Below are 16,497 nucleotides of genomic sequence, written 5' to 3' on the forward strand. Positions count from 1 at the left end.
TACCCTGAGTACCTCTATCGGTTCTCCCTTCTATTCCAGTCTCGTATTGTTCGTGGAAAGAAGGATTGTCTGTATGCTTCTGTGTGGGCTCTAATCTCTCTGATTTTATCCTCATGGTCTCTTCGAGAGATATACGTAGGAGGGAGCACCAATCTAAACTACTATTAGAGACAACTGAGACACTGAAAAGCATGGTTTAAATTGACTGAATTTTAATTATTATAGAATTAAGTTTTATTTGGGTGATGATGTTTGCACCAGCTGATGCGTGAAAGAAGCATGTGCATATAATTAAACTCAAATACATTTACACCTTTCATTCATTTTCAGCTCACACTTTCCATCACTCACCGTGTACGTGTTGTTTGTCAGCTTTGTCCAGTCATTCTAGCACACCAATATTGCAGGAAGAAACGAACGAGCTGTATCATGTTGCTCCGTAGTTATTCTAACGTGATTGAACAATTTGAGCTACAGCGTTCTGCTGCAAGTTACCAAATTCGATCTATTTTCCTCGTAGCCTCTGATGTGGTATATCTTCTCTCTGCATTATAGCAATCCCGCTACTTTATGCAGGATCAGTGTAGAAGTCAGTCTGGCTGAAGCAGTAAGCACTATAAGCTGTTTCGTGCCTTGTCCGAAGAGCATCATCCGAGATACAAAGCAAGATCAATCTGTCTGTCTTCAGTGACTGTTGAAATGTTGCAACAGCGTGTAGTATGAGTAAGTTGCCTGCAGCAACTGAAACAAAGGACAAATGACAGGCATTACAAAGACTTAAACTAATGCTTAATTAAGTGCAGAAAATGAAAAAAAAACTCATTCATAACATGTTGCATTTTTCACAAAGAAACAGGCAATTTTCTTTCTTAAAAAATAAACAATTAATTTATGCCGGAGATGGAAACTGTGGTTCTTAAATTCTCCGGAAACAATCGCTGTTCGTTTAAAGACGTTATTCACATAAGCAACGGCCTGTCGGACATTCCATCAGAGTTTCTTCGAACCGATTCGCAATGGCCCGTACTATGTTCACAGGGGCATATACTGTTAATTTAATGCAAAAGTTTCTTCTCTAACAAACGCACCATCAATATTCCCGTAATAGTTCCAGCATCAATATATCTGAGATAAAAAAAATGATGCACAACATCCAGAAGCGTTTTAATGAGGAAAGTGTTTGTTGGATCGTAAACGCTTAGATATATTTATCATTGTATTGCATAGGCGCCATCCACCATGGAAAGGAAACCGTTTATGTGCGATTGTCATGCTCATATTAACTCACTTTATCAGGAAAACAGATCACTGGCAACAGGCATATTATTTGATAAAGTACCTTGTAATGGTTGAAAAACTTTTTTGAAGCCAAACACTTTTACTGTGTAAAGAAACTGCAACTCAAAGAGCTATCTGTACGCTGAAATTTCTTTTCACAAATGTAACATGGCAACATAGATGTGATTTTATTTGTATAATGAAATATCTGTTTCTCGAATTTTTATTAAACTTTGTGTCTTAAGTTTTGGACGTATTTATGCATCTACACACACTATTAATACTTCGTTATAATTATATATATACTTCGTTATAATTTTATACATCGCGACTGCCGAAGTTTGCTCTTATCGCAAATAGTTAAATATTAATTTAATTAAATTGGGCGATGTCAGCAACGTGGGTTAGCTAATGACGCAGACAACACCAGAGAGTAGGCTGCATATGGAATATCTGTGGGAGGAAGCAGTCTGTTATCGGTAGTGGTAGTTGTTGAGTCGCTAAAGTAGGCGAACGCGCAGTGGTTTATCGTTTGACGTAGCTGCATAGTGAGGTGAGACTGACTGTGAGTTGTTGAACGTAAACCTTTTCAACAAATAATTCGTCCGGGAGCCGACAGCCCAAGCGAAAGTGTCCTCTTCTTACATTAGGAAAATGGGGCATTGCACTCGTCTTCTGACCTCGTCGCATCTGCTACGTCAGCAGTCGCGACTAAACATCGTAGCCATTACACACAGATTTATCTGTACTTCATTACTAAATTCTTGAATAATTACAGTTCTGTTGACACTTTATTTATTCCTGACTAATCGTCGACCTATGACTTTTTACCTGACCAAGGGTTAGCTTTATGGATAGTAATATATTAGAGGTAAACTCCAATATCATTTAAAGGAATGCAAAAGTGTTGACAATTATTTTCACATAAATAATAGTTATTCCTTTTCTCTGAAATTGAAAAAGGTGATACGAGTATAATGAACGATTTTTTTCTTAATGCTACTGGTAATTAAATTACATGTAGATTATTTAATTCATTTTATAGACATTTAAATTACTGTCTGATTGCATTTTTATGTATATCTTGTTTGAGTGTAGTATTGTGTTTTAACGATGCATCAACGGTGCTCCACGAATCTAAAACGATCTGTCAGACTAAAAGTACTCAGAAGAATAATTTTGATCATACTGCTACAAATAATCAGAAAAGAAAGTCCTGCAAGTTAGCGTTGCTGTGAGGCAACTTCTTTCCTTCGGTAGTGTATGGGATCCTCAACCTTAATGAAGTGGCCGTCACGAAATTAGACATAGCGAGGTCTTCTCCTGTGTTCACAGTATTACCAATTAACGTTGATTCCAAATGTTGGTAAAAATAACGAAAACATATGTACACATATCTACTTTTAGTGTAAAGTACTAAAATATGATGAAGTATCTTCCAAAAGAAAATTCTTGCCATTCGTTAAAAAAAAAAAGAAAGATAAATAATGTTACAATAAAGTTTCAAGAAATAATTTTTTTTGCTTTAAGGAAAAATGGAGTTGACTAGAGGGATAGACGGCTAATTAGAAATTTATATCTGAACCAGAGAGAAAGAGTAAGAATAGGAGGTGTGATGAGTGAAGAAATTGAACTGGGAAGAGGTGTAAGACAAGGTTATTGTTTATCACCAACACTGTTCAGTATCTATCTGAAGGAAATTATTAATGTAAGTTTTGATTGAAGGAGAGGAGTTTGTATAGGGGCTCGGATAGTGGAGTGTATAAGATTTGCAGACGACATGGTTGTGGTGGCAGAGAGTGCAAGAGAGATGGAACAAAAGTTAGATGATCTAAACACAAAATTGGAAGAATATAGAATGAAGATTAACAAGAAGAAAACGAAAAGCATGGCAACTGGAGGAAAGCATGGTAACTGGAGAAAATGCCATATGAAAATAGGGGGAGAGGAAATAGAGCAAGTGAATAACTTCAATTACTTGGGAAGTGTACTAATGGATGATATGTTTTGGTCAACAGAAATTAGGAAAAGAATTGCAATGGCAAAAGAAGGATTCAAGAGAAAACAGAAATTACTTTGTGGACCACTAAACAAAGATCTGAGGAGAAGACTTACCAAATGTTACATCTGGAGCGTTGCGCTGGATGGTGCGGAGACCTGGACATTGAGGAAGGAATATGAAAGAAGACTGGAGGCACAAGAGACGTGGATATGCAGAAGAATGGAAAAAGTGAAATGGGAAGACCGAGCAAGGAATGAAGTATTAAGAAGAGTTGGAGAAGAAAGAAACATGCTGAAAGTCATCAGAAAGAGAAAACGGAACTGGATTGGACATTGTTTGAGGAGGAACTGTTTATTGAAGGAAGGAATAGAAGGAATGGTGGAGGGAAATAGGAGAAGAGGAAAAAGATTTCAGATGCTGGACAATATCAAAGGAGACAAATATTCAGAAATGAAAAGACAGGCTGTGGACAGACAAAAGTGGAAGAGGCTTAACCCACTACCAACCTGTGCAGGAAAAAAGGCACACTAAAATATTGGATCCGAACAAAATATGAAAATTCTCAAACTTTATAGATGCATGTGATACATATTTTATCGTGAAATCGTAAAAGCATCCCGAGGAAAAAAAAACCGTAAGAGGTATGAAATTGTTTCGCTTGTGAAACGAAAAATGTCGTCGCTGATGTACTTGCGACCTACTGAACCCAATAGAAACTTCAGCGAGATAATTGTTAAGAAAACTATAAAATTAATTTTGGTAAGATCTGTACACATTGTGTCGTGTCACGTAGGAATATAATTTATTTACATGCCGCCACCAGGATTATTGCTCCAACGGCTCACCTTATTAGTACTGCTAATATTCCCTACCTCCCGATTAAAAAAAAAAAAAAAAAATTGCGGCTGTTACAGACTATCATTGCAACTTCCACCCATAAAGCTGATTTATGTTATACAAAAGTAACTGTAGGTACTTTCAGGCCACTATTTCCGTTAAAGCCGAGTAATATATATTTATCCGCATGGTTTTGTGAAACCCAACTTTTATACTATAGAACTATTATCCTCAGCACGCAAGTGGCTCTTACTGCTGCAACGTCTCTCTGTTACATTAAAAAATTTGGTCCAACATTACATTTTCCGAAAAGAAACCCAAATGAGCGGGCAAGACGAAGAACGGAGGCATCCCGGCCAGAATAATTAATTTTTTCACAGAGATCACGCTGAATTTTCTCGCCGTCGGATTCTTTCCTTTGTTACAATAACCAAATACATTTCTGCACACTAACTTTTTGTTAAATTCATCAAATTCCTTATTTTTCGCTTTTTTATATTCCTTTCTTGGGAATCAAGCACGTGTCTGCATCTGGAGATTCTGCCGATGTTACTGCACTATTAATACGTAATACGGTCGATTCGGAAATAACACAAAGTTTTTCTGTCAACTTACGAATCTGCGTAAAATAACAGCGCCTAAAACCACGCCCCCCCCCCCCCCCCCTCGGTAGGAGAAGCGGTTCCACCAAAGTCCGCCCTATTAAACCAAATGGCTAATGGGTCAAATGTCTCTGAGCACTATGGGATTTAACATCTGAGGTCATCAGTCCCCTAGAATTTAGAACTACTTAAACCTAACTAACCTAAGCACATCACACACATCCATGCCCGAGGCAGGATTCGAACCTGCGACCGTAGCAGTCACACGGTTCCTGACTGACGCGCCTAGAACCGCACGGCCACCGCGGCCGGCTATTAAACCAAATGTAAGTAAGCACGTAACTCAGGTACGGTTCGTCTGTTTATTTTGACAGCTGTTTCACAAGTGCTCAAAATGTTGAACTTGAGCATCGCCACACGGTATAAAGTGATTCTGCAGCTACAATACTAGACGTTGAATTTCGATCGGAGTTAACGGCAGCACAGGTCCGTGTTATAAGGCATTTCATAGCTTGGTGCACTAAGTCAGCCGTTTATGGCCCCTCTTCTCCTGACGACAGGACATGGTTTTCTGTGCTGTTATCTTGATACTATAAGACCTAGTTCCATACGTGTTATGTGGTTTGAACTTCTCTCAGAAACTTGTTTCTAGTGCCACAGAAAGAAGTTTTTAATTTCATTAGAAACAAAAAACAAAGTCGGTGTCATTATTCGGCAACTATAAAAGATAAAATTTATTTGTAGTATCAGGAAATTCGCCATATTGTCGATTGTAACTTGGCGGAAACCGCACCCCTTGATATATTCATTCATTCTGGATATACACTGATGTGACAAAAGTCATGGGACAGCGATATTCACATATACAGATAGCGCTAGTATCGCGTACACACGGTATATGATTACGGCCACATGACGGGAAATGAAATGAAATGACCGTATGGCATTGATGGCCGGAAGGGCCTTTCCGGTGGAGTTCGGCCGCCGAGTTGCAAGTCTTATTTCAGGTGACGCCAAATAGAGGGACTTGCGCGTTGGTGATGATGAGATGAGAACAACACAACACCCAATCCACGAGCGGGGAAAATCACCGAGCTGACCGGGAATCGAACCCAAGTCCGCTGCATGGTAGGCAAGCACGTTACCACTCAGCTATGAAGGCGGACTAACGACAGGATTTAACAGACTTTGGACGCAGAGTGATTATTGGAGCTAGACGTTCATTATTTCCGATATCTATGGTGTCAAGAGTGACCCAGAAATACCATATTTCAGGCATTACCTCTCATCACAGAAAACGAAGTGGCCGACCTCCTTCACTTAAGGGGAGCCGGAACGATCCATCACCTCCATGTTAATTTTAGCAAATAGAATGAACATTTTTACTAAGACAATTAAACATATTGCTCTGAAATTTGGGCTACATGTTCAGTGAATATTTCTCTACAAAGTTATAATGCCATGTTAAGAAATATTATTAGTTTTTGTTTTAAAATTTTTTTAAACAGATGCTTATTTTTTTCTCTAAAATTTTGCACTTTTTCTTCTATAACTCTTGAATTATACAATATTTTTTTACAATTTGTTAAAAAAATGAAGGAAAAGAAGTAAACAATATTGTGTATAAATTTCATTGATATACTGTTAGCAGTTTTTGAGAAAATGTTCCTCAAAGATGAAAATTTTAAATTTACAGGAAATGGTTTCCAAAGTTTTTTAATACATTCCTGCCCCATATGATGTATTATCAGCATCCTCTTCTTTTCCCAGTGTTAGTTTCCTTTTCACTGGTCTTTCCTTCCCTTTTGCTGCATGTTGTAGGCTTTTGTCTCTTCTTCCTGCTCCTCTTAGTCTTTCTTCATCAATTAGGAGCATTGTGGAAATGGTGTTGTGTCCTGGTTGGAAACCTAAACGTTTCAGCACATCACATTTGATAATGTTTCCTTCATTGTATGTTGCCACTGCACCATACACTCCAAAATGCAATGTTTTCATTTGTACAAACACTCTTTTGGGAATCCTAATCTAAATTAAATTATTTACACTTTCATTTTGATTTTGTATTTTCCCATGTAAACACTATTCCAATGAACTTGGGTGTGATAAATCTCTGAATATGGGCTTAATTACATCAATTGCAGCATTTGGCAAATTGTTTTTATGGGCATATTCCTTTCCTGATTGGTACTTACACCATGAGTCATCACCTGTGGGGCACAGTGCATGTTGTGGGTGCTCATTTGTTGATGTAGTATGAAAAAATAATGCCCATACTGCTCTCCTCATATGCTCAAAGCTTCTTGTATTTTGTCTAATTGCACACCCATAATACCTCTGCAATCTATCATTGCTTCATCTGTCAGTCTTCCTCTTCCTCCAAGGGTCTTACCATCACTAAGCTTCTGAAATCCTAATGTCTGCTTTAGTTTGCGCAAGCGAGCCCCCACGCGCAAAAATAATGTGAATTTCATTTCCATAAGGTTTGAGTTCCTCTACAGCTTTATATCCCTTAGAATCACCATCTCTTAGATAGTTAGTGTATCGTACATTATTGCTTTCACTCCCTCTACTTCCATCGCTCCACTCATGCTGTGAAAATTTGCTTCACAGCTTTCACTATGTTCGTCCTTGGTATTGCCCTTACATCTACAATGTTTTGAGAGAATAGCAACATCAATTACTTTGCAACTCTCACCACTGGTAGCTGCCACAACTCCATTTAGAGATTTACGACCTCTACGTTGCCATGATCCATCTAAAGCAACAATTAAATCTCTACAATTCCCATGATCTGTCACAGCTTCTTCAACTGCTTTCTTCATTGTTGCTTGAGCAATATCTTCAGCAGAAGATCTCACTAATCCATTATAAAATTCAAACTTGGTTGGTGGTTTTGGCAAGTTCATAATTCCACATAACATTGTCCGTGCAGCACTGCCTTTGCCAATGCAACGCAAGTCATACACTAGCCTAACATCATACACCTTCTTTCCACTATTACCACTACGAGGAATACTGTTAGAATTAGAAAACGAAACTTCTACAGCACATTTGTTACGTTTCAATAACATTTTACATGCCTAACCAATGTGTGAAGTTATTTTCAATTCCAGTCCTCATTCTTTGCGAACTTGGCTAAAACGTTATGTTCAAACTATTAGAGAGCAAGGGAATGTTAATTATTTCATTCACATCATTACTGTCACTTTCATAGTTTTCAAATTTTTCTTTGCTGTCACAAAGTTTCTTGCTGGAAGTTCTATCACATTCATTTGGAGTAGTCGGTGAAGCAGTCTGCAACAAAAGATTTCTTCTTCCACTCATTGTGCCTTCTCTTAAACACTCGATTGCTGAAACGGGACATATTGATATCCACAAACCAAATACGTAAAACAGGTACGAGCAAAATTCGTCAAATACGCAAAATTGAACAGCTAAACAACACAATGCAAACTCAACAAGTCAACACACACGGTATAGCGTTTGTGTTTACCGATATGAACAGTCACTTGTCACAGAGATAAAGCCATACAACGTTGGAAAACAAAACACTGTCTAATTCCGCAAAGATACCCTGCTTGCAGCCAGCGAGTGGCGCCGTCAGAGGTGACACACCAAGTCGCTACAACAGTTTACGCGGCGCGTCAACTTTGCAGCGTTAAAGAACACACTTAGAATTCACTTGGAAGGTTGAAACTTGATTTGTTTTATTCAGAAAACTCCAAATAATTTTATAATGAAAAAAATGTTAATTTTGTCATTTCCATCGTTCCAGATCCCCTTAAGGGGCTCCGGAACGCCCAATACTTGCAATGTTAAAATAACGCTTATAAATTACATCTTTCCTCACAAAGTATTTGAGGTAGGAAGTTGAACTTTTTACAGAGTATTTATTGGAATATGGGCTACAACTTAACACAGGGATTTTACAAAATTTTAGTTCAGTTATTAAAGATGATTTTTTTTCAATTGTAATGAAAATTCACAACATTTTTTTGCAATTTTTTATTTATATATTCAAAAATATACAGTTTTTTTTAGAAAAAGGCTGTGTTAAATTATGCAGAAGGTACTGTGTAACATTTACTGAAAGTTTGAAACAAATATGTTTGGAAGATCCTTAGAAAACATGTAATTAGTATGAGAAAATAAAAGTTTTGGGAATCGAGCGACAAAGATTGGATTAACTTTCTAGTGCATTCCAGGTCCATAGGATGGATTATCTTCATCCTCTGCAAACTCCTCCTCCAGCTTCCTCTTGTTCCTCCTCCTGTTTACTCTTGCTTGTATTTCTAGACTCTTTACAGCCCTGTCTGCAGCCCGAAGGCGTTCCTTGTCTAAAGCAAGCATCGCTCGTACCATGTTAGAACCTATCTTCATTCCCATATTTCTAAATACCTTGCACCTTACAATGTTGCCATCATTGAAAGGATCAGAGGATTTCTAATAACTTTACTTTTACTCATTATTATACTTCAACAAAACAGAGACTCAAGAAACAGAATTAATTACGAATATTTTCGAGATAACGACATAGTAAATAAACATGAAACAATCGACAATCACACCAGCGATATATATTGAACCATCACAGGTTAGCCACAACACATACTTTATCTCACATCACTAAAATGTACCTGATGAACACGGACGTTAACAATAACACCATTTGACAGCAGTTTAACAGCGCCACAGTGGGTCACGCCCATGTATAAAACATTTCAAAAAAATTTAAAAATAGTTGTAGTCTTCGGAATTGAATAAATTACACTGGTCAACACTCATTTTCTTGCCAAGGTTATTTGAGTGGCTTTAGGATGGGTTAGTGGTGCTGAGGACGAATATAGCAACCATTTATGCAGTTTCGCTCTAGTTTTTGAGATAATGCACGATTTATTCAAAAAATTAGAAAAAATTGCTAATACTGATCTCGAGCGCTACAAACTACAATGAAAAAATAATCTTTATAAATAGCTTCTATGAAAACCTGATAGGCATTTGTCCACGTATAAAACATAATTGAAAAGTTTCTCTATAAGTATATCATTTTCCGTCCATGACGCACCGCTTCCTGCACGCTTTCCTTTTATAGGTCTCTTCAGAACAGTCACGTTGCAGATTCCAGCAATAATCTGCCATCATATGCCTGTCCCATCTTCCTTTATATCTTTCCTCTATTCCTTTCATATCTTGATGTAACCGCTCTCCTTGTTCCTCACTGAAATCACCTAGATTACGAGAAATCGATCCAAGTGGCTGTGAAGGAAGTGCAATTTTATGCTCATGTTAGCTCCTAAGTTTTGAAAGTTAGTGAGCATGTTTTTGACCAGTTCCTCGTAATTGGGAGCTTTATGATTGCCCAAAAAACATTTTACAACAGCGACAAAACTGTTCCAGGCCGATGCTTCAGTGACAGTCATGACACTTGTAAAATTGGTATCGTTGATGAGCCTGCGAATTTGAGGACCATCAAATATTCCTGCCTTAAGTTTTTCACTACTGAGTCCAGGGATTACCTCGGCCAACAAATGAATGTCGAGTACCGCCGAATTCAAATCTGCACAACCCTCAATATCTTCAACACACGCACCGCACAACAGGACTGAACACATGCTGACAGTGTGATGTTTGGATGATGTAATCCTCAACCACACAGATGCACTTCCTGAGCACAATTGTTTAATAAAGATAGTACAATATCACTAATTAAAAAACAGGTAGCAAATACATTACACCATATATGGACCCTGCAGTCGATATTATCCACATGAAACTCTCATTTCCACAAATAACCTATATCTCAAAAACCAGAGCCAATTTGGAAAAAGTACAGATATACTCGGAATGAGTATCATAACAATATCCCATTTTCGTTCAAACTTCCCTGGCAACGAAAAAAAAAATTTATTTTGTAGAGCTGTGTTATATATCTATTAAAAGGTAATAGTCTGCAGATTCAGAAAACGCAAAAAAGTAAAAATTGAACTTTTCATGATTTTGAGCCTTTCCGGAGCCCCTTAACAATCTAGAGCAGCGGCGTTTGGGTAGAATTGTCTGTGCTAGTAGACAAGCAACACTGAGTAAATAAGCCGCTGAAATCAATGTGGGACGTACGACGAACGTATCCGTTAGGACAGTGCGGCGAAATTTGGCGTTAACGAACTACGGCAGCAGACGCCCTACGCGAGTGCCTTTTCTAACAGCACGACATCGCTTGCAGCGTCTCTCCTGGGCTCGTGACGATATCAGTTTAACCCTAGAAGACTTGAAAGCAGTGGTCAGGTCAGATGAGACCAGATTTCAGTTGGTAAGAGTTGATAGGAGGGTTCGAGCATGGCGCAGACCTCACAAAGCCATGGACCCAAGTTGCTAACAAGCTATTGTGCAAGCAGTTGGTGGCCTGTGGGCATTGTTTACATGAAATGTTCTGGACCCTCTCGTCCAACTAAACCAATCCTTAATTGCATATGTTCGGATACTTGGAGACCATCTGCAGCCATTCGTGGACTTGATGTTATGAATGACAATGTGCCATGTCACCAGGCCACAGTTGTTCGCGACTGATTTGAAGAACGTTCTTGACAATTCAAGCGAATGGTTTGGCTATCCATATCGCCAGACATGAACCCCACCGAAGATTTACGGGACATAATCGAGAGATCATTCGTACATAAAGTCCTACGCCGGCAACAGCTTCGCAATTGTGGACGGGTACAGAGGCAGCGTGGCTGATTATTTCTGCAGGGGATTTCCAGTGAATTGTTTATACACGTCACATTGAATTGTTGCACTGCTCCGGAAATGAAGAGGTCCGATGACTTGCCATTTCGGTGTATTTGCGGTGGCTTGTCTTGGCTGTCTCACCCTCTGTAGACGCAGAAATCAGAGATTCATAGCATGTTAGATAAAGTCAAGTTTGGGGCGCGCTGCATGTTGAAATGCAATATCACCAAAGTATCACATCACCGGAGTACATTTGCCTGCAGTGACGACGATAATCCAGTTGTTGGAGAACATAAGAACATACGGCGAGCCGTCAGCAACAGTGGCTGATGAACACAGAACAAAGCCCACAGTAGAGGAGTAGAGAGCGCTGGTACAGACTTTGGTGTCAGGTTGCGCACAGCTGTTTGCTTACCGAGAGGAAGGTGGCCCTGTTGATGAGGAACATCCTGCCAGCCGTCAGTGCCAGTGGCCTCTGGGCTCGGCAGATCACCAGCAGCAGGGAGCGCCGCAGCTGACAGCTGGACTCCGGCCACCCGCAGCTGTACGCCGCCGTGGACACTGCTTCTGCCTGCGCACATACGACTCCGTTGCGCCATGCCAGGACTCCCTTGTGGTCGTGCCATAAATTTTTCATTTACGTGTCTAACTTATTTTTAAATTTGAGAAGTAGCGTGAACTGATAATACACACATCAAAAAAAGTTTTGCATCTCCTCGGTTCCGAGAGTTCCGAAACATGTACAGAACATTGGAATAGAGATCAACACAAACATCATTTCCGCCCTTTGTATTGCTCATGAAAACCAAAAATTGCACGTTGTACCACCATGCAACGAGACCTTCAGAGGTGGAGGGCCAGATTGCTGTAAACACCGGTACCTCTAACACCCAGTAGCACATCCTCTTGCATTGATGCATGCCTGTATTCGTCGTGGCATACTATCCACAAGTTCATTAAGGCACTGTTGGTCCAGATTGTCCCGACTCATCAGCAGCGATTCAGCGCAGATCCATAAAGTGGTTCATGGGTCACGTCTCCATAAACAGCCATTTTCAATCCATCCCACGCATGTTCAATAGGGTTCATGTCTGGAGAACATGCTGGCCTCTCTAGTCGAGCGATGTCGTTATCCTGAAGGAAGTCATTGACAAGATGTGCACGATGGGGGCGCGAATTGTCGTCCATCAGGACGAATGCCTCGCCAATATGCTGCATATGTGGTTTCACTATCGTTTGCAGAATGACATTCACGTATCGTACAGCCGTTACGGCGCGACCCATGACAGCCAGCGGCGTACGTCGGCCCCACATAGTGCCACCCCAAAACAGCAGGGAACCTCCACCTTGCTGCACTCGCTGGACAGTGTGTCTAAGGCGTTCAGCCTCACCGGGTTGCCTCCAAACAAGTCTCCGACGATTGTCTGGTTAAAGGCATATGCGACACTCGTCGGTGAGGAGAACATGATGCCAATCCTGAGCGGTCCATTCGGCATGTTATTGGGCCCATCTGTACCGTGCTGCATGGTGTCTTGGTTGCAAAGATGGACCTTCCCATGGACGTCGTGAGTGATGTTGCGCATAAGACAGCCTATTGCGCACAGTTTGAGTCGTAACACGAAGTCCTGCGGCTGCACGGAAAGCATTATTCTACATGGTGACATTGCTGTCAGGGCTCCTCTGAGCCACAATCCGTAGGTAGCGGTCATCCACTGCAATAGGAGCCCTTAGACGGCATGAGTGAGGCATGTTATCAGCAGTTCCTGTCTCCCTGCATCTGCTCCATGTCCGAACAACATCGCTTTGGTTCACTCCGAGACGCCTGGACACTTCCCTCGTTGAGAGCCCTTCTTGGCACAAAGTAAGTAACAATGCGGACACGATCGAACCGCTGTACTGACCGTCTAGGCATGGTTGAACTACAGACAACACGAGCCGTGTACCTTCTTCCTGGTGGAATGACTGGAACAGATCGGCTGTCGGGCCCCCTCCATCTAAAAGGCGCTGCCCATGCGTGGTTAAACAACCATCTTTGGGCGGGTATAGTGACATCTCTAAACAGTCAAAGGGACAGTGTCTGTGATACAATATCCACAGTCAACGACTGTCTTCAGGATATCTGGGAACTGGGGTGATGCAATTTTTTTTGATGTGTTTACAAATATGTCTACCCCTTAACATAAATCCCCAAGTTATCTCGTTTTTTACTTTTTCTTTTTTTGTTTCACGGAAACTTAAAATGCCGAGTATACTCGGGCAACTAAACAAGAGGCCTTCGAAAAAACAAAGCCCCGGTAACACCAACGAGCCAAGACATTATGACCGCTCGTATAACAGCGTGTTGGTCCGCTTTACAAATACAGTGCAGCAGCGATTCTGCTTGGCATGGATTCTACAGGTCCTTGATGCGTTTCCAGTGGCACCAGATGCCCACTCACAGGACACTAATTTCCCCCAAATTACGGGACAGTGGTTTACGGAGACCAGCTGGCGCCCGGTACGACGAACCTGGGTGCACGAATGGCAAAACGTCATTTTTTCGGATGAATCCAGGTTCTGTTTACAGCAACATGATGGTCGCATACGTGTTTTGCGACATCGCGGTGAACGTACATTGGAAGCGTGTATTCGTCATCGACATACTGGCGTATCACCCGGCGTGATGGTATGCGGTGCCATTGGTTACACATCTCGGTCACCTCTTGTTCGCATTGACGGCACTTTGAACAGTGGACGTTACATTTCAGATGCGATACGACCCGTAGCTCCACCCCTCATTCGATCGCTGCAAAACTTTACATTTCAGCAGGATAATGCACGACCGCATGTTGCAGGTCCTGTACGGGCCTTTCTGGATACAGAAAATGTTCGACTGCTGCCCTGGCCAGCACATTCTCCACATCTCTCACCAATTGGAAATGTCTGGTCAATGGTGACCGAGCAACTGGCTCGTCACATTACGCCAGTCACAACTCTTGATGAACTGTAGCATCGTGTTGAAGCTGCATGGGCAGCTGTACCTGTACACGCCATCCAAGCTCTGTTTGACTCAATGCCCAGGCGTATCAACGCCGCTATTACGGCCAGAGGTGGTTGTTCTGGGTAATAATTTCTCAGGATCTATGCACCCAAATTGCGTGAAAATGTAATCACATGTCAGTTCTAGTATAATATATTTGTAGAATGAATACCCGTTTATCATCTGCATTTCTTCTTGGTGTAGCAATTTTAATGGCCAGTAGTGTATATCGCGCGAGAGTAAGCACGGTGAAAAATGTTAGAGCAGGAGACAGAGACACAGAGGCTGTACCTGGTCCATGAGGTGCTGGGCCCCGGAGCAGTAGAGGAACACCTGTGTAGCGATTAGAGGCAGCGCGCCCCAACATTTCATGACAGCCGCGTCGTCTTCACTCTGCAATGACACCACAAGCTTCTCTCAACAGAACAGGCTGGGAATGTGCTTGATTAAGTAAGTAATGTACTTATGATGATAAAAGTTCTCTCGTACTGATACCACGCTGTTCTTGTAGAGTCTTCCGATCCGAAATTTCGGCTAAGGCCATCTTCTGGGAACTGGCGGAACACTGGGACGCAGCGTTAAAATTTAACTAATTTATGGAGAGTGTTTCGGGCGTTTATCGCCGTAAAAAGTTGAATGACGTGGCTGTGACTAGTGGAACCGTTAACTGATGTACTAGTAGTTGAAGGGTGGGGCATGAGTGGTACCTTGTTTGTGTTTGTGTTTATTTGTATTGTGATGTATCATTTAATAAGATTGCTATGCATTGATGTGACAGTACGAGAGAGAGAGAGAGACTAACATATTTTCAACTTTTGTAGTCCTGTCTTCCTCAGTTGCGTGTAATATTACGGTATATTGATAATTTTTACTTATGGACCGTCTGACAGCAACTAAATAAAACACAATTTTAGTGCCATACGCGTTTCGCCTTTATTTTCTGCAAGGCATCATCAGTGGCAGGTTGCGTGGACAATTTCATACATATTACGCTCCTGTTGAATTTTTGGTGTTGTTCTTCTTCTTATGAACGCCAATTTGCGGTTTTTTCCACATTCCACAGCACTATAGTGTTTTAGTTAAGTAGAATCTCTGTATATACCAAGCATCCCTGTACCTGATAGTACATACAGTCACCTTTAAAATAAATAAAAAATATAATTGATTGTGAAAAATTAAATTTGGAAGACACTGTAAGGATTGTAAAAAAAAAATTAACAACAAAACCGTTAATGATAGTATTGCAGAGTAATTGTTACTGATAAACCTCAAGCGAATTTGTTAAATAATTGTTATTGCTTCATAACGCTTTATCATTGTTGTTGTTAATAACAAACATGACGGACTTCTCCCTATTGTACATAGCTAAAGAATGAAGCCACCCACTCAACTGCTCTAATTATAAAAGCTTGGGGCGGGGGGGGGGGGGAGACTTAAGTGTCCTTGGTCTAGGGCTGACCTTCATTTTCCTGCCAATTTTATCGCCTTACATGTGTGGGTGCGATACCAGGTGCTTATATTAAACTGCAACTATTCACAGAGGTCCAGCAAAGCTTGGTAGATATTCTAATGAGTCAATGAAGAACTGATTTAAGCTGGAAAAAATTAGTTCTAAATTTTGGCCACCAGGTGCAAATCAGGAGCTATAAATGCAAGAAAGACTTGCAGAAATGTTTCTACATGTAGAAACAGGATATGGGGAGGAAAGGTCAAACTAATGAGAAAGTTATAATGTTGATTTTATTATTAATGGTTGCTTACACAAACTGTTCAATACGACCACTGGATATGTCAATGAGATGCTGTACAGTGCCAGATTTGGATCTGGTGACCAAAATCGCAACTAATTTTTTTCCCAGCATGTCAGTTTCGGATTCTTTGATTGATTGATTCATTCATTCCATCGTTTGTTCGTTCATTCAATCTTTAGCACATCTACTGAGTTTTGCTGCTATATAACTGCAGTCCATAGTGGACTTCTGTGAGTAGCTGCACTTTAATTATAACCACCTAGTACCAACCTACATCCTGACCTT

At 40.6% G+C, this 16,497-nt stretch overlaps 1 protein-coding gene across 1 annotated transcript in view; it reads right to left on the minus strand.

The window, feature by feature from the left end:
- Nucleotides 1–604: 604 nt before the first annotated feature.
- The window catches only part of LOC126260315 (odorant receptor Or2-like), a 77,280-nt gene continuing 61,387 nt past the window's right edge, over nt 605–16,497 (minus strand). The window contains exons 3-5 of the mRNA XM_049957640.1: nt 14,753–14,854; nt 11,858–12,013; nt 605–741 (exon numbers count right to left, since the gene is read on the minus strand). Of these exons, the coding sequence (XP_049813597.1) occupies nt 685–741; nt 11,858–12,013; nt 14,753–14,854 (315 nt within the window). The 3' untranslated portion in view covers nt 605–684. The remainder of the gene's footprint in view (nt 742–11,857; nt 12,014–14,752; nt 14,855–16,497) is intronic.

Source organism: Schistocerca nitens, chromosome 5, assembly GCF_023898315.1.
Source record: "Schistocerca nitens isolate TAMUIC-IGC-003100 chromosome 5, iqSchNite1.1, whole genome shotgun sequence".
In the NCBI taxonomy this organism is placed as follows: Eukaryota; Metazoa; Arthropoda; class Insecta; order Orthoptera; family Acrididae; genus Schistocerca; species Schistocerca nitens.